At 37.7% G+C, this 19,444-nt stretch overlaps 1 protein-coding gene across 1 annotated transcript; it reads left to right on the top strand.

The window, feature by feature from the left end:
- The first annotated feature begins 286 nt into the window (after window positions 1-286).
- Window positions 287-11,772, top strand: areg (amphiregulin). The gene is made up of 6 exons (XM_062049534.1): window positions 287-415; window positions 4,942-5,091; window positions 5,757-5,982; window positions 6,184-6,360; window positions 10,037-10,165; window positions 11,491-11,772. The coding sequence occupies exons 1-5, from the start codon at window positions 379-381 to the stop codon at window positions 10,125-10,127; spliced, it is 681 nt and encodes a 226-aa protein (XP_061905518.1). The 5' UTR covers window positions 287-378; the 3' UTR covers window positions 10,128-10,165; window positions 11,491-11,772.
- Window positions 11,773-19,444: the final 7,672 nt, after the last annotated feature.

The following is a 19,444-nucleotide window of genomic DNA, read 5'->3' as shown; positions in this document are numbered from 1 at the left end:
AGTGTTTTTATGGCGGTGGGATGCAAGATAGAATAATGTAATTTGTGTTTTTATCGCTACACATCGGCATGACTGCGGATGCCTTAGGCTGAGATAATCATTACACACACACACACACACACACACACACACACACACACACACACACACACACACACACACACACACACACACACACACACACACACACACACACACACACACACACACACACACACACACACACCTTTGCATGGGCAGGCATATAAAGGGTGCACCCGGAATAGGTCAACGAGAGCACAGCACAGTCTCTTCCACGCACACACACTTGTCAGACTAACACACACACACACACACACACACACACACACACACACTTCCACACGCTCCTCCTGGGATATGAACACCTTCATCCTCACCTGTCTCCTCTGCCTCGGTAAGTCTTCCCACTTCTTGCCCCAAACATTAAACGTTAGGAATGTTTTTGTTTTATCATAGAGAGGAGAGCGACGGCCTCGAACAGGGAATCTTTTCATGCGGAGCACTTTTTTTGGCAAGCCTCTGTAAAAAATGTAAACATGCAACTTAATCAGTTCATCACCATTTATGACATTTTAATATTTATTAAAGAGGGGATGTATGGCTCTCTTGAAGAGCCATTCCTTTCAAAGAGTCGTCCAAAAGACTGGATCGTTTGATTTAAATGTTTTTAAATTTTTTAAGACACGACACAAAAACTTACAAATAACCTCCATGAAAATCGACTTGACTGGAAATTTTCCACACAAGAACAATTGAATGAGCAGAAAAAAATAAAAATAGCCTAAAAACAATCCATCTAGAATACATCTGGCTTGCGTGTGCAAACTATAAAATAGTGGGTGTGTTGTGTGTGATCTAATAAGACTGGTGCAGATCGCCTTATTTATTAATTTTCATTTTCCTTTATTCAACCTGGTAAAAATGCTCCAAATCATTCACACATATGGTTTTCTACACCAAAATTCATCTACCGGTATTAATTGAACTTCTTCAACTACTTCTTCTTCTTCTCCAGATTTTGGCGCGCTTTACCTTCCACATTTTTCACCCGATTCAAACCGTTCCAACTTCAAACTGTTCAGCCTATTCGGGAATAGCGGCCTTTCCCTTGACAAAGTCCAAAAATCCCAGATTTACCAGAATTCCAGGTTTTCCAGGACATTTTTCCTATAGAAAATTAATTGGCTATTTTTCAAACTTCCATAATTTCCACATTTTTCCACCGATTCAAACCACTCCACCTTCAACACATTCCACCATCCTTGAAATTATAACTACCTTTTTTCCAAGTTCAAAAAAATTCCAGGATTTTCCAGAATTCCTGGTTTTCCAAAGCCCTATTTTCACCCTTTTTTCTGGCGACTCCTTCCCCATTTTTCAACGCATTTCAACCGTTCCACCGTCAAAACATTCCTCTTAATCAGGACAAAAAATGAAGTTGTTTTTTGAACTGGAGAAATTCTCAGTTTTCTCGAAATTCCAGGAATTCCGTAATACCATTTTTCAATTCAACATGTTACTACTTCAACATTTCTCGAACGATTTGAAAAATTCTAACACCAACCCTTTCAACTCATTCAGACCATTCAAGTTTTTTTCACCATTTTCCCCAAAAATTCCCGCTTTTCCTGAAATTCCCAAATGTTTCAGAAATTCCCATTGAAATCAATGGGACATTCTTCAAAGTTCCACAACTTTCACATTTTTCATCTGATTCAAACGGTTCCAACTTCAAAATATTCAGGCTGTTTGAAAATTGTGTGCTCTACTTCAACAATTCTAAAAAAAAATCCAGGATTTCAGTTCAACTTCAGCATTGGAGCATTCACACACAGTTCCTTCAGGAATTGCCTCATCTCGTTGAGAAGAAAATATATTTTCCAATATTGACCTGGCCAAGAGGGCAGTAAAAACAGGTTTCATAAAGAAATGGAACAACAAAAAACATAGTTAAAAGTGCAAAATACTTGCAACCTAAACATAAAAACACGCAAGAGGTCAAATGTAAAATGTTTCAATCAAAACAATTTCAAAACAAGTACAAAGTACAGTGCCCAATGGAAGCAGCTTCTCCATCCTTAAAAAAAGGCCTCGAATTCCCCTAAAGTGATGAGTTCAGGTAACCTCAGACCCATTTGTACTTCATTCGATGGCCATGGAGCAGCAAATCTGAAGGCCTCCTTTTAAATGAGGTTTTTACATGTACAAGGGGGCGTTCACCATGAAGACAATCATTTACCGTTCATTCACGTTATCGTGCTCCTACCATGTTGTGAAACATGTGTACGACTTTTCATGGGCATTTTAGACACAGTACTGATGTGCAACTAAAGCGAAAAAAAAAACACTTTTTACCATGCTGAAGATGCGCTAAAATGTACCAAATGGTAGAAAATGCATATTGCAATATTATTTTTTCATGTAGGAGTATAGAGATGGGTATTGTTCACAATTGAACCGATACAGTACTAATTTTCAGTACTATCGTGTGTTCATAAATATTAATTGTTCAATAATAGCATTTTATTTTTTAAGATAACATTTAAAAATGAGCTGATAATGTTGTCCATTTTGTTTTATTATTACATCTTAGTCACATTTGCAAAGGCACTTCCAAGACATTAGATGGCAGTACTGGCTGTAGGCTATCTGCAGTATGTTGTTTAACTCGGGAGTCGATTTTTCTATGAAGCTGAACGTGTCACGTTGCGCCCTACAAAGTGTTAATTCTGTAAGTATTGTGCGTACTACACACCAGCTGTTTAACGGTAACATTCATCTTAGTTGTAGTTTTCATGGCCATATTTGGAGGTGTAAAATCGCTAATGCTGATATTAGCCTGTCTATGGCAAATCCAATGTACATTAGCATCAAGCTAGTGTATTTTGGAAGCCTTACTTTATGTTGGAGCATTTTCTACCAGGCATACCTGCTATGTTGGGGTGGAATATCGCAACATTACACTGTAAAAAAAAATTCTGTAAAAAAACGGTCATCTACTGGCAGCTACGGCTGCCAAACGAAAACCATAAAATTAAAGTAAAACATTGTAAACCAAATAATGATCAAAAACATTATATTTACAGAAATTTTCATGAAACATTTTGCGGAAAAATATCGTAATTTTACAGATTTTTACTAAATTATTAAGATCAACCACCTTTAATAAAGTGACGATGCAAACAGTTCTGCAGGAAAATACCTTTATTCTACAGAGTTTTTCCAAATTATTACGATCAAACACCTTTAATGAAGTGACAATGCTGGCAGTTCCACAGAAAAATACCATTATTTTACAGATTTTTTGTGAATTGTTAAGATCAACCAACTTTAATAAAGTGACGATGCAAACAGTTCTGCAGAAAAATACCTTTATTCTACAGTACGGGTGTCAAACTCTGGCCCGCGGGCCAAATTTGGTCCACCGTGTAATTTCACTTGGCCCTTGAGGCGATATCAAATTAACACTGAAGCTGGCCCGCCGATCCTCCCGAGACTCTTTCAAACGCCAGCCAGCCAGCCAGCCAGCCAGCCAGCCAGCCGGCCGAGTGCTGGCCCAGTCACACAACATGTGCAGCTTCTGCACGCACACACATTAGAATACAACGCATACTTCATCAACAGCGATACAGGTTACACTGAGGGTAGCCGAATAAAAAACTTTAACACTGTTAGAAATATACGCCACACTGTGAATCCACACCAAACCAGAACCCTTTGCAGCACTAACTCTTCCGGGACGCTACAAGGTGTGTGTGTGGGGTGGGGTGGGGGGGTTGGGGGGGTGGGGGTTGGTGGTAGCGTCCCGGAAAAGTTAGTGCTGCAAAGGATTCTGGGTATTTGTTCTGTTGTGTTTATGTTGTGTTACGGTGCGGATGTTCTCCCGAAATGTGTTTGTCATTCTTGTTTGGTGTGGATTCACAGTGTGGCGTATATTTCTAACAGTGTTAAAGTTTTTTATACTGGCACCCTCAGTGTAACCTGTATCGCTATTGATGAAGTATGCGTTGCATTCGCTCGTGTGTGCGTACAGAAGCCACACATATCTTGTGACTGGGTCTGAACGATGTTAGAATGGATGAAAAGCGGACGTGACGATAGCTCGTAGAGTACGTTAAAGGTTAATTTGTTCAACCTTGGCCCGCGGCTTTGTTCAGTTTTAAATTTTGGCCCACTCTGTATTTGAGTTTGACACCACTGTTTGTTAGTATGGACATAGACTTTTATATAACAAGCTACATATTTAATGAAAGATAATAACTGTAATTTTACATGAATTTGAAAGTAATTTAAGAAAACAGAAAATGCTATGTATAATTAATTTGGTATTTTTCTGTAAAAAAAATAGAAATATACATAGTTTGTCATTACTGGCATATTACTTAAAATAACAGGCGGGTTGTTTATTTACAGATAATGTCTTCATTCTACAGTTTTACAAACCATTTGAAAAAAATAGAAAAATTACAGTAGAAATTTAGAGTAAATTAACCATAAAAATAGGATTTTTTTTTACAGTGTACCTAGAGGGAGTTTGGCTGAGTCCGCTCTCAGTGCTGCTCGAGTGACTGTTTATGTGAGCCCGTGTTTATTGTGATATCCCGTGCAACAAAGATATTGAAAATATGGCACTGTTTGATTTTATGTGAATGGATACCCAATAGTACCGTCGGAATTTGGTCAATGCCTATAAAAGTACAGAATTTGGTACTTTTAATATTAAAAGTTTTTTTTTAACAAATTCATAACAAAGCAATGAAGCAAAAAAAAAGAGCCGTTCAAAAGACTCGACTCATTCGCGAACGTCACATCTCAAATACTTATGATCTCTTCTCGCATTGTGTGTGTGTTGTGTGTGTGCGTGTGTGTGTGTGTGTGTGTGTGTGTGTGTGTCTGTGTGTGTTTGTGTTCCTCCTCCAGTACTTTACAGTGTTCTCGGCGCTCAGGCATCCGAGGCCTCGTCCACCGGAGAGCCAGGCAGCGTGTCCGGGTTTTCGGCTTCCGGGGAAGACCTCCAGGGCTTGAAGGGTAACGCCGATGACGACGACGTTGACCAAAATGAACAAGCAAGTGAGTTTCTTTTTTGCTCATTTTATATGGCAAAAAGTGGGCCGGGCATGAGTCGACTGTACTCCCTGAGACTGAGGAGGTCAGTCTGTACTATGAAAGTGTTGTAAGTTGTACATACAACAGTCTTTACTTGTTGTGAGGCAGACTAATGTTGGCTTGCAACTTAAAGCATCACAACACGTGGAGGACAGCTCTCATCTCAAAACACTCTCAAGTTCAGATACTGTACATTCTTGTCAGATCTGCAATTGTTTCAAAATATCTTTGTTTTCAAGGACTTTTATGTCCTGTTTGGCTTTGAAAATAATTCAAATCAAATGTCCCTGGATAGGTTGAAAAATAAAATACATTTAAAAAAACCTTCAAAAGGGTCAAAATGTAAAACATTTTCCAAAAAAAAGAAAGAATAAAATGTTATGATCAAAAATGTAGGGACATTTATGTTTAGCTTTGAAGATCATTCAAATAAATGTCCCTGGATATGTTGAAAAAAACAAATAAAACTTTGCAAAGGGTCAAAATCTAAAACATTTTGCAATAAAAAATATATTATGTTCAAAAACATAGGGACATTTATGTTTGGCTTTAAAGATAATTCAAATGAAATGTCCCCAGATGGTTTTTAAGTGTGTTAATTAATGTCTTTCTTTTTCCTCCACTTTCAGGTGAGTTTCTCCGAGATGACAGAAAGAAAAGAAAAGGCAAAGGCAAGAAGAAGAACAAGCAGAAGAGCAGGAGCACCACTGCCTCCAAGGCCGAGCACACCTTCTCCAAACGAGGCCTCACGTCCACGCTGGAGACCACCAAGGACCCCTGCACCTCCACCCACCTGGGCTTCTGCATCCATGGCTACTGCCAGCACATGGAAGGCCTGCAGGAGCCTGTGTGCATGTCAGTCCACACACACACACACACACACACACACACACACACACACACACACACACACACACACACACACACACACACACACACACACACACACACACACACACACACACACACACACAAACACACACATACACACACACACACAGACAAACTTTCTCGACACTGTTGTATCATCTTCCACGTTCATTCATCCTTCCCCAGCTGCATCAAAGGTTACGACGGGGAGCGCTGCGGGATCCAAACTCTGGAGACCATCAAAACCAGGCCGGAGCGCGGCAGCAGCGACGGCGTGGAGTGGGCCCAGATGGCTTTGGTGATCACCGCCCTGGTCCTGTCCATCATCAGCTGTGGTGCCGTGCTGCTCATGGCCTGCACACAGTGAGTAGCCCATGAAGAACCACCAAACTTGACAGGACAAATCCAGAGAGAGCAACTTCCTGTGAGTCGGCATCAAAGAGCGCTGACGCGGCAGAAAGCACACGACACACCCCGACACTCCCGCCTGTGTCTGGCTCCGACTTTCACAAGTCAAACACACACAAGGCCGCCATAAAACATGAAAGGGTTTCACTTACTGGAAGAGCGTGACGGCTCAGTCGTCCCTGGAATATGTAACAGAAACCTGCATAGGTGCAAACAGGGGCAAGAGTCCATGCAGTTTCAGTTTTTTATGGCTCCAGAGCCGCAGAAACTGTCAATACAAACATCACATGCCTCTCCACAAATGTAGGCTAAAATACCAATATGACGAGGATGGAAATCCAAGGGCAGACCTTGGTCTAAGACAGAGGTGTCATGTAGGGGCTACATCGCAGTTATGGCTGCCATTAGAGGTACGCTAGAAACAGCGAATAATTATTTTTCTAAATTTAATTATTTTTATTTTTATTTTTATTTTTATTTATTTATTTTTCATTTTATTTCATAATTCCATTTAATTTGCAGAAAGTGTTTTTTATTTATTTAATTTTATAAACATTTTTATGAATCAGTCCAACAAAATAATACACAATAATACCATAATCATACAATTCCAATGTCAAAACCAGCAACATTCAGAATAGCAATCAACAGAGCAATTGAGAAGACACACAGACATGACACAAAACAATCCAAAAGTAGTCAAACCAAAATTAATATCAACAAAGGGGTGGCGTGGCGAAGTTGGTAGAGTGGCCGTGCCAGCAATCGGAGGGTTGCTGGTTACTGGGGTTCAATCCCCACCTTCTACCATCCTAGTCACGTCCGTGTGTCCTTGGGCAAGACACTTCACCCTTGCTCCTGGTGGCTGCTGGTTAGCGCCTTGCATGGCAGCTCCCGCCATCAGTGTGTGAATGAATGGGTGAATGTGGAAATACTGTCAAAGCGCTTTGAGTACCTTGAAGGTAGAAAAGCGCTATACAAGTACAACCCATTTATCATTTAATTTAACAGTATCAATATTAATAAGAATTCCAACAGAGCAGAGATTTAAAAAAAATGTTTATGATTATAATTATTTTATCAAAACAGTGTTGTTTTTTTTACAACATGTAAATGGAATTGGAAAAACAGCAGCACTGTTTTTTAATGGGGAAAAACTGGCTGCTAAGTCGCCAGAATTTTACTGTAAAATTCACGGTTTTTATAACATATTACTGTAAACAAATGTTGTTGTTTTTTAAAAAGCTATCAGAAGGGTCAAAATGTAAAAAACAATTGAGCAAAAAAATAGGGAAAGGAAAATCCAAAATATTTTATGTTCAAAAACTTCAGAAAACTTTTGTCTTGTTTGGCTTTGAAATAATTAAAAAAATATGTCCAAGTACAGGTTAAAAAAAAAAAAATAAAAAGCTTTCCAAAGGGTCAAAATGTAAAACAATTGAGCGAAAAAATAAGGAAAAAAAATATGAATCCTAAATATTTTATGTTAAAAAACTTAAGGACTTTTATGTCTTGTTTGGCTTTGAAGATTAGAAAGAAAAAAAAGTCCCAGTACAGGTTAAAAAAAAAGCTTTTTAAAAGCCTTCAAAAGGGTCAAAATGTAAAATATTTGAGTAAAATATTAAAAAGAAAAATTAAACATGTTGAAGGACTTTTATGACCTGTTCGAATTTAATAAAAAATAAAAAGATACAAAAATCAAATGTCCATGTACAGGTTAAAAAAAAAAGAAACTAACACAACATATTACTGTACATAGACAAAGTATGACTTTTTTTTTTTTATTATTCAAGCAACTAAGCTGCCAGTTTTTTTTACCATAAATAAAACGTGGTGTCCATTTTCCATTTACAGTAATATGTAGTAAAAACTACCATAAGTTTTACCGTAAATTATTATTATTATTATAAAAAATGGTTTTTTTACATTTTTACAGTGTATAATTTGATGGATTACTTGCTTTGAAATCATTACTCAAGCAAATATTTAAGTATTTTTTAAACAAACAGTACGACTTTTTTTTTTTTCTAGCAACTAGGCTGCCAGTTTTTTACCGTAAAAAAATGTGGTGCCCATTTTCCATTTACAGTAATATGCTGTAAAAACCACCGTAACTTTTACCGACAAACTTTTTATTTTTTCATTTTTTTCATTTTTACAGTGTACAATTTGATGGATAACTGGCTTTGAAATCATTAGTCAAGCAAATATTGAAGTATTTATTAGAAAAACAGTATGACTGTTTTGTTTTTTTTATTCAAGAAACTATGCTGAAAGTTTTTTACCGTAAATAAAATGTGGTGCCCATTTTCCATTTACAGTAACATGCTGTAAAAACCACCAAAACTTTTACCGTAAAAAAAAATAATTTTAATTTTTACAGTGTACAATTTGATTTTTAGAAACTATGATAATACAATCTTTTTTGCAATATTGGTTACTACATGTTACTAGGAAACATGACCATAATAATTAGCATTCTTCTGTACACTTGTGTCAAGATGAGGACTAAATAATAATAATTTATGAAAAATGAAGCAAAATTATGAGAAAAAAGCCACAATCAGTCAAGAAATAAACTGTAATTTTAAAGTAATAAATTGGAAACATGACCAAATTAAATTGTATTCTACTTTACTGTATACTTGTTTCAAGATGAGGACGTAAAAGTTGTAATTCCTTAAAAAGTACACAAAATTATGAGGGAAAAAAAGTCATAATCAGTCAATAAACAAACTCTAATTTTAAAAGAATAAATTTGAAACATGACCATGATAATTTGCATTCTTCTGTATACTTGTGTCAAGATGAGGACTGAAAAGTTTAAAATTATAAAAAATGAAAAAAGCCACATTCAAGAAATAAACTGTAATTTTAAAGGAATAAATTGGACAGAGGACCATACTAACTTGTATTGTACTACACTGTATACTTGTTTCAAATGAGGTCTTAAAAGTTGTAATTCCTTAAAAAATAAGCAAAATTATGAAAAAAGTCATAATCAGTCAATAAGCAAACTCTAATTTATAAGAATAAATTGGAAACATGACCATAATAATTTGTATTCGTCTGTACACCTGTGTCAAGATGAGGACAAAAAAGTAGTAATTTATGACGAAAGAAGCAATATTATGAGGGGGAAAAAAGTGATAATCAGTCAAATAAATTATTTTCATTAGAATAAAGTTGCAACAATCAGTTAAGATATAAAGTGTAATTTTATAGCAATAAAGAAGCAACACAACCATACTCAATTGTAAGTTACTGTACACTTTTTTCAAGATGAGGACTAAAATGTTGTCATTTATAAAAGAAAAGAAGACAATACTATGAATAAAAGTGATAATCATTCGAAAAATAAAGTCTATTTTTATAAGTATAAATTGGAAACATGACAGTACTAAATTGTATTGTACTGTACACTTGTGTAAAGATGAGGACTAACATTTGTGACAAACAATAAAATTCACTTGTTTGTCACAACAACAGTAAGAACACAAATGTGTGTAAAAGTGTTTTGCTTTGAGAAATAACTTCACACACACTAAAACTTGTTTACCTATTGTATTATTTTGTAGTTATTTTTATGAGTTATTTCATGATACTGATTTTATTTGTGTTTCTGTCGTAGTTACAGGTCCAAAAGCATCTTGGCGTCTTACCTTGGTAGCTGCTCTGAGCAGCAGAAGCTGCAGAAGCCTGCCAGTGATGTTGTGGTCTGATACAGTAGATGCACATGGGATATTAACAATGCACGCAGGTATGTTCCATTTAATATTGATATTAATACTTCATTATAAGCACGTCTGAGCTTTAAAGCTGCCCCGATACAAGTTTGTCATTTCCGATACAATACCGATATTGGAATATTAAATATTGGCCTATACCAAAATTGATCCAATACGATTTCAGCAAAAAAATCTTCATTTTGTAATGTGGAATGTAAGAAAAGGTTGGAAATTAGTCTGAGAACAATGCTAGGTACGAAAAACACTAATCTATTTATTTTTATGGACTTATTATGTATTCAAATTGAAGTGGAGTGGTAATTGGGGGTTTTTGGTGACACCTTTTGATCACAAACACTTTTAACTTTATTATTTTTGAAATATTTCAGACAGAGAAATCATAAAACATGAATAAATAAAAATAACGGTATATCTACATACACCCCCCCACACACACACACACACACACACACACACATATATATATATATATATATATATATATATATATATATATATATATATATATATATATATATATATATATATATATATATATATATATATATATATATATATATATACACATAACGCACATAACTATAAACATACACATATGGTCACAATAATTCATGAAGGTAAGCTCATAAGTAGTATGATGCGGACACGTTTGTTATTGGATATTTCCTAATACGCCTTAGAGGCTTTGTATGTGTAAGTAATATGCAACTATTATTATTTGATACCTGTTTGCATTGACAAATGTACTGTTTTACTCTGCAATATTGGCCAAATAATTATTACGTATGTCTAGCTTATGTGCTTAGATGTTGTGTAGCTGCTGGCTCCTAGTAGCCTATAGCTTAGCATGTTTACCTTTTTGTAAAGGACTTGACTAAAATAAAATAAATGGTGTGTTTATTGGAGGACATTTAGATGTTAACAAGTAAACACGCTGCAGGGCTGCTTGTATCGGACATTTTGGGCGCGAGACGGTCACATCCGATACTTGTTTATTTGCTGATATCAGGTGTTGGCTATCAAAATCGGCTGCGGACCATTTTGTGCTCAACAGGCCAAATTTTGGCCCACTTTGGTCAACCCTCCATCAGAAAAATGATCAGTGATTTTTGGGGAATTGGTAACACTTTATTGGTTAAACGTGTCCGCAAAGACATTTTTTGGCTTAATGGCGGCCATGTTTTGTGCCCTAAAGATGTGTGCCAGATTCTGTGGTGACTCACCTTTAAATAGAAACCAAAACAGACCGCATTCTATGAGAGAAATTGACTTACTGGGTTTGAATACGTTTACAACATTTATTTTCATTCCTAACATTTTTTTGTTCTCTCCTCAGGCGGCCTCGTCTCCTTCGGGCGACCAGAAGTTGAAGATCGAATAATTGCTTCGTTAGATGCAGCATAAAATGTCCACAATGTGTTAGCCTTTAATTTATTTAGTGTGATTATTTATCTCTGTGTTTGTATTATCACTATTATTATGTTCATTATTATTATTATTCTTAATATTGTCTGTATGTGGGGATGCTGAGCATTCATTTCACTGACAGCTTTGGTTTTATTTATTGCACTGCTTTTTGTCATTATTATATTATTGTTTAGGTCAGACAAATTGTTGTCATTTCACTTTGCGAGGACAAAAAAGGGACATTTTACAATAAAGTGTTACCGCTGACTGTGTTTCCCTTACCTCCCCCTTTTTGTCACATGCTGTACTGACATCAGACATTTTTATGACAGTAAGAAACATGGACGTTCATGTACTTTTTTTTTTGGTGCAAAATAACAAATTCAATGTAAATTTCCATATCTTCTTGGTCAGGGTTTGATCCCCGTACGACTGTAGACAAGCCATTAAGGATCATTTGACCATTCATGCCTAAGCACACATAGGGAGGGGCAGCATCATGGTCTGGGGTTGCATGAGTGCTGCTGGCACTGTTTGGCTGCAATTCGCTGAGGAGTAATATGACTTACAACTGTGATAGTCTGACACACAGCACTCGTGAACTCGATAAAACAATATCGATGTTTGGGATTTTGGAATCAAACAGTCAAATCAGTCATTTTAAAAACAAATGCAAACACAGCAGGACCGCAACTAAAAAACAGCACCATTTTTTAACATGTAACATGCCTTTAAAAATAAAACATACTTTTGGGTAATATTATATAATAAATGTTAAATATATGCATATTATATAGAGACAATATATAAATAATACAATGTAACTGTGAAGGTTTTCCTAACCCCGGGGTTCTTTTGGACCAACAGTACCACGTCACACCCCTCTGATGTGGAGTTACAATAGTCTTTTATTTAGTCTTTTCTTTACAAAGTCTCTGGTGCTTTTCAGCAGTCTTTTAGCTCGTCGCTCTCTTGATGCCTTTCAGCTCCTCGCTCCTCTCATTCCTCGTCAGTCTCTCCCCCCTCATGGTCTCCGACGCTGCTAATAAAGGAACAGGTGATTAGATAACTCGATCCAGCTGAGATATCCACTCACCTGTCTGCTGCTTCATGGCCGGCACCTGCACACACCCTGCCCGCAGGGAACGCGTGGACCATGCCCCTTCCACAGTAATGTACTATAGTTCATGAACTAATGTAATAATAATCAACAGCATTGACTTTGGGGAGTGGACTGCTACGGTATCGCTTTCCAGTTGCTTTTCCGTCAAACACACCATCAGCAGCTTTTCCATACTGTCGTGTATATATGTACGCTTTTTGAATATTTTAATATCAATTCATCCTGCCTCAGTACAGTGTACACATGATGCTCAAGCTGCTTCACCAAGTTAGCTAACTACACGCGCCATCATGTTTTTGATGATTTCTTTCTTTAATTCAATCAATGTCAGACACTTTTCCTTCGCACTCACTTTAGTTCGCTGTGACAATCGCTAAGCCAACTAGCAGTGGAGAGGCTTGTAAATCAAATATTTGCTCCAAAATTAGCCGAGAATTGGAATGGGTTCCAAATATGGCACTTTTATAGGTACAGATGTTACAATTTTCAATTCCAACAAAGCAAGCAGAAAAAACTCAAATACATAGTAAGAATCTGCTAGCTTGATGCTAATTTACATTGGATTTGCCATTGACATGCTACTGATTAACATTAGAAATTTTACATGGTGATTTCAACACCTCCAAATTTGGACGCACGTTACAATCAAACAGCTGGTGTGTAATAAGTATAATACTTAGAGCATAATCACTTTGAATGACTCAACAAAGGACAAGACTGGAACAAATGACTTAATGGCAAAGACTACTTCCTGACTTCGGCAACTAGGGATGGGTACCGTTAACAATGGAACCAATATGGTACCAATTCCCGGTACTTTTGTGCATGTTAATATTTTATTTAAATTATTTTTGATAAAAATATTTGTAAAAAATGATCGCAATAATAAAAAATAAGCTGATTATGATTATTTTTAAGTTGTTATAGCTTGTTTTATTATATCATTCCTGAGTCTCATTTTCAAGTATAACAACAAGTTGCGATTACAGTTGCAAGTCCAAGACATTATATGGTAGTAGTGTATAGTTCATGGTATTTTTGTTTTTTGTTGTGACCTAAAAAGTGTTAATACTGTAAGTATTGTACTTATTACTTACCAGCTGTTTATAAATTAAGAGGGTGTTGAAATCGCTCACATATAGTCGCTAATGCTAATCAGTAGCATGTTAATAGCAAAGCCAATTTATTTTAGCATCGAGCTAGCATATTTTTGAAAAAGTGGAGCTTTCCTTTAGTGGAGAGTTTTTTTTTTGAGTCAATTTCTTTGTCATAGAAAATTGCAACATTACCTAGTGGTAGTTTGGCTGAGTCCGCTCTCAGTGCTGCTGGAGTGATCATCAAGTGTCAAAGTGAGTCGGCAACCGGGGAAGATGTCACGCGCAACCCAGACACCCTTAGATTTTACGTAAATCGGTGCTCGTTAGGACTGTCAGGATTTGGTTGGTGCCAAAAACGTACCGGACTTGGTACCCATCCCTAATGGCAACACACGGTAGCCTATACACTACTGCCATCTAACGTCTTGGAATTGCAGCTGCATGCAAAGTCCACTGTATAATACTTGCAAATGAGACCCGGAAGTGTAATAAGAAAACAATATATAACAACTGGACGGTACAGTTTTTTTTTAATTAACAAATTAATAACATTTATTAACACAGAAAAGTAGCAAACATTGGTTTCGTTGAGTAACAATTGATCTCTGGATTCTGGGAATTGTTACCGTATCGGTTCAAATGTGAGAGGTACCCATCCCCATTGAAGGAGGTTAGTAAAGAAAGGAGTGGTGTGTGTACGTTTCCTCTACTTGCAGGTGAGCCCTGGTGTTGGGGGTGTGTGACCATGGTAACCAGGTAAACAAAGCGGTCGGTGGCGGGTCAATCCCAGTTATTTCACTACAGTTCAAACAAAAGACACCTGGAATTTCCTGGGTGTGTCTCCACTGTTACCTTTCATTCATTCACCTTTTATGGAAGCAGGTGAGCATTTATCTGTTGAGTCACTTTTATTTCTAGACAGGGTGTCAGTCATTTGTTTTTTTTTTGTTGTTTTTTTAAGCCAACTTTTATTGGTGGGTTACTTTTAATATATTGTCCTTTTTTCAACTTCAACTCAACCCTTATTTATCCAGTTTTTGGTGATTTTTCAGAGAACTGTTTGCTATTACACAGGCTATACAAATGACAACAGAACCACAAAATTGATCTTATACTTTAAAATTATATATTTAATATCGGTGAAATGAGACTTTGTTTTTTAGCTTCTGGACATCGTGTTTTAAAGGTTGTTAGCAAGTTAGCAAACATGTTAATAATCAAATGACAGGAGTCATTTTCATGAGATTATTTTCTAATATAAGTGATTTGGCCCACAAATATTATTGTGTTTTTATCAGCTAAGTACTATAGTATTTTATGCTTTGGAAAGATTGTGTATCCCTTTCAGAGATCACATTTAGTTCTTCCTAAAACATTCACATGTTGCACAATGAGATGTAAGCATGAGATGAAGTGTAGATTGCAGTAACTTCCTGTCAGTAAAATAAAAATTTCTATTAGCAATTCTGTAATCTAGTAACATAATTTCATGATACATATCCAACAATTAACATTCTTAATAAATGACAGGAGAATAAGCAAGTTAGCAAACATGCTAACTTGCTAACAACCTTTAAAACACTTTTTTTTTTTACATTGTACAAACCCCAAAACCAGTGAATTTGGCACGTTGTGCAAATCGTAAATAAAAACAAAATACAATGATTTGCAAATCTTTTCAACCTATATTCAATTGAATAGACTGCAAAGACAAGATACTTAACGTTCGTACTGGAAAACTTTGTTATTTTTTGCAAATATTAGCTCATTTGGAATTTGATGCCTGCAACATGTTTCAAAAAAGCTGGCACAAGTGGCAAAAAAGACTGAGAAAGTTGAGGAATGCTCATCAAACGGTTATTTGGAACGTATCTGTATACAAACTGCTGCACCTCCAGTCGCCAGTCCGTAAAGCTGCTCAAGTTTGCGGACAACCTTACCCTCATCGGGCTCATCTCGGATGGCGATGAGTCCGCCTACAGGAGAGAAGTGGACTGGCTGGCGTCCTGGTGCAGCCTCAACAACCTGGAGCTGCACGCCCAGAAAACAGTGGAGATGATCATGGACTTCAGGAAAGTCACAGCCCCACCATCCCCCCTCACCCTGATTGACTCTCCCACCCCCGTCTCCATTGTGGACTCCTTCCGTTTCTTGGGCACCACCATCACCCAGGACCTCAAGTGGGAGCCTACCATCAGCTCCCTCATCAAGAAGGCCCAGCAGAGGATGTACTTCCTGCGGCAGCTGAGGAAACTTAAGGTGCCGACCGAGATGCTGGTGCAGTTTTACTCAGCCATCATCGAGTCCATCCTCACCTCCTCCATCACCGTGTGGTTCCCCGGCGCCACAGTCCAGGATGAGCATAGACTGCAGCGCATCGTACGTGCTGCTGAGAAGGTGATTGGCTGCAAGCTCCCATCCATTGTCAAACTACTTCCACAAGGTAAATGACCGCCATAACCACAACACCAGGGGAAGCTCCACAAACCACGTTAAACCCAGATTCCGATCTAACAAAGGTCTTAACTCATTCTCCTTCTATGCCACATCAATGTGGAATGCACTCCCAACAGGTGTAAAAGAAAGTGCATCTCTACCCTCCTTCAAAACCGCACTAAAAGAACACCTCCAGGCAACTACAACCCTAAGACTAACACCCTCCCCCCACCACATCCCACCTCCCCGGCTTGTAATTAATCAAATGTATATACTTGTTCTTATGCTTTCTGAGCTCACTGTGTTCACTACTTGCTGTACATATCCTACCAAGTCAGACCTACACTGTTTCAATGTCCATTTCTCAGATGATATAATTGTTGATGACTGAAGTGCTGATATCAACCAAACCTAACCCCCCAAACCCCCCCCCCCCCAACCCCCTCCACATCCCACCCCCCGGATTGTAAATAATGTAAATAATTCAATGTATATACTCTGATGATTAACTTGTGTGATGACTGTATTATGCTGATAGTATATATTTGTACCATGAATTGATTAACGTGGACCCCGACTTAAACAAGTTGAAAAACATATTGGGGTGTTACCATTTAGTGGTCAATTGTACGGAATATGTACTGTACTGTGCAATCTACTAATAAAAGTCTCAATCAATCAATCAATCCCTCCAGGACCTGTTCTCCTCCAGGACCAGGAGGCGTGTGGGTCGGATCACAGCTGACTCTTCTCACCCTGGTCACAAACTATTCTCCCCTCTCCCCTCAGGCAGGAGACTACGGTCCATCCAGACCCACACCTCCCACCACCTGAACAGTTTTTCCCCTCGGCCATCAGGCACATGAACAATAACAAGATCTGATAGCTCAGGCACAGCTCGTTTTATTACCTATTCTGTGTTATGTGTTTTATGTTGCACGATTGCACCAAGAAAAATTCCTAGTTTGTGAACCCGTTCTCTAACAATGGCAATAAAAACTATTCTGATTCTGATTCTGATTCTGATCCCACAGGTGAACGGGCTAATTGGTAAAAATGCCCCTGTGACAACTTTTTTGCAATGTGTTTTGTATGTATGTGACTGGAAGAAAAGTTGCAACTCGCTGAAGTTGCTTGCGTGTATTAATACCCAGACAACATTACCTTGGACTTTAAAGGGCAAAAATACTATATTTAAAAAAATGTTGTCCTTAAAAAAAATAAGAAAATCTGTTTTTATTTTTTATATGAAATAACAAAATAATTGGGAAAAAAAATTAAAAATTAAAAAATAAAACCTTTTTTAAAATAAAATACTGTCAACTACTGCCAATTGCCTTCATAACAATGCACTGCCCAGTCAACTATAGCAGACAGCACCATCTGGTGGTCTAGGGAGTCATACCACCATTTTAAATGCGTTTCGTTTATATTATAATGTTTTGTTTGAAGCACCAACACATTTGATGGTTTGGGTTTTTTTGTTTAGTTTTGAGCTAAATGGATGAAGCATGCTCGAATACAAGCTTTTGTGTTCCTCAACATTTTGCATATTTCCTGTGCGGTGGTCTTGATACCTCACCAACTTCTTGTGGGTTAGTTTCCAGCACGACCCTTTTCTTCCTGTGCGGTCCAGGACTGAGTGAGTGATCTTGAGAACATTTGCCTCTCAAAGTTCACAAAACCTTTTCGGCATTGAGAAACATTTTAAATGAAGCAACCTTCATTGTCAGTTCTCCATCCATTTTCTACAGCTTGTCCCTTTTTTGGGGTCGCAGGGGGTGCTGGAGCCTATCTCAGCTGCATTCGGGTTGAAGGCGGGGTACACCCTGGACAAGTCGCCACCTCATCGCAGGGCCATTGTCAGTTCTATTTATTGTAAAGTTTATAAGCAAACATTTTATTTCTATTTTTTGAGTCTAAAACAGCGTAAATAGAGTAAACAATGCAATGAAAACACATTCTTACCCTCTTTTAAGTGAAGAGCAATAATCAAATGACAGGAGTCATTTTCATGAGATTATTTTCTAATATAAGTGATTTGGCCCACAAATATTATTGTGTTTTTATCAGCTAAGTACTATAGTATTTTATGCTTTGGAAAGATTGTGTATCCCTTTCAGAGATCACATTTAGTTCTTCCTAAAACATTCACATGTTGCACAATGAGATGTAAGCATGAGATGAAGTGTAGATTGCAGTAACTTCCTGTCAGTAAAATAAAAATTTCTATTAGCAATTCTGTAATCTAGTAACATAATTTCATGATACATATCCAACAATTAACATTCTTAATAAATGACAGGAGAATAAGCAAGTTAGCAAACATGCTAACTTGCTAACAACCTTTAAAACACTTTTTTTTTTTACATTGTACAAACTCCAAAACCAGTGAATTTGGCACGTTGTGCAAATCGTAAATAAAAACAAAATACAATGATTTGCAAATCTTTTCAACCTATATTCAATTGAATAGACTGCAAAGACAAGATACTTAACGTTCGTACTGGAAAACTTTGTTATTTTTTGCAAATATTAGCTCATTTGGAATTTGATGCCTGCAACATGTTTCAAAAAAGCTGGCACAAGTGGCAAAAAAGACTGAGAAAGTTGAGGAATGCTCATCAAACGGTTATTTGGAACGTATCTGTATACAAACTGCTGCACCTCCAGTCGCCAGTCCGTAAAGCTGCTCAAGTTTGCGGACAACCTTACCCTCATCGGGCTCATCTCGGATGGCGATGAGTCCGCCTACAGGAGAGAAGTGGACTGGCTGGCGTCCTGGTGCAGCCTCAACAACCTGGAGCTGCACGCCCAGAAAACAGTGGAGATGATCATGGACTTCAGGAAAGTCACAGCCCCACCATCCCCCCTCACCCTGATTGACTCTCCCACCCCCGTCTCCATTGTGGACTCCTTCCGTTTCTTGGGCACCACCATCACCCAGGACCTCAAGTGGGAGCCTACCATCAGCTCCCTCATCAAGAAGGCCCAGCAGAGGATGTACTTCCTGCGGCAGCTGAGGAAACTTAAGGTGCCGACCGAGATGCTGGTGCAGTTTTACTCAGCCATCATCGAGTCCATCCTCACCTCCTCCATCACCGTGTGGTTCCCCGGCGCCACAGTCCAGGATGAGCATAGACTGCAGCGCATCGTATGTGCTGCTGAGAAGGTGATTGGCTGCAAGCTCCCATCCATTGTCAAACTACTTCCACAAGGTAAATGAC

This window comes from Entelurus aequoreus, linkage group LG06 (assembly GCF_033978785.1).
Source record: "Entelurus aequoreus isolate RoL-2023_Sb linkage group LG06, RoL_Eaeq_v1.1, whole genome shotgun sequence".
Classification (NCBI taxonomy): Eukaryota; Metazoa; Chordata; class Actinopteri; order Syngnathiformes; family Syngnathidae; genus Entelurus; species Entelurus aequoreus.
The sequence above is the reverse complement of the archived record's forward strand: the minus strand, read 5'-3'. Positions and strand labels throughout refer to the sequence as shown.

What these genes read in the sequence shown, in the direction of transcription:
- areg (XM_062049534.1), top strand. Translation starts at nt 379, where the DNA reads ATGAACACCTTCATCCTCACCTGTCTCCTCTGCCTCG. An exon ending in CACCTGTCTCCTCTGCCTCG is followed by an intron (nt 416 to 4,941) that starts GTAAGTCTTCCC and finishes TTCCTCCTCCAG; the next exon opens with TACTTTACAGTGTTCTCGGC. An exon ending in CTGCAGGAGCCTGTGTGCAT is followed by an intron (nt 5,983 to 6,183) that starts GTCAGTCCACAC and finishes ATCCTTCCCCAG; the next exon opens with CTGCATCAAAGGTTACGACG.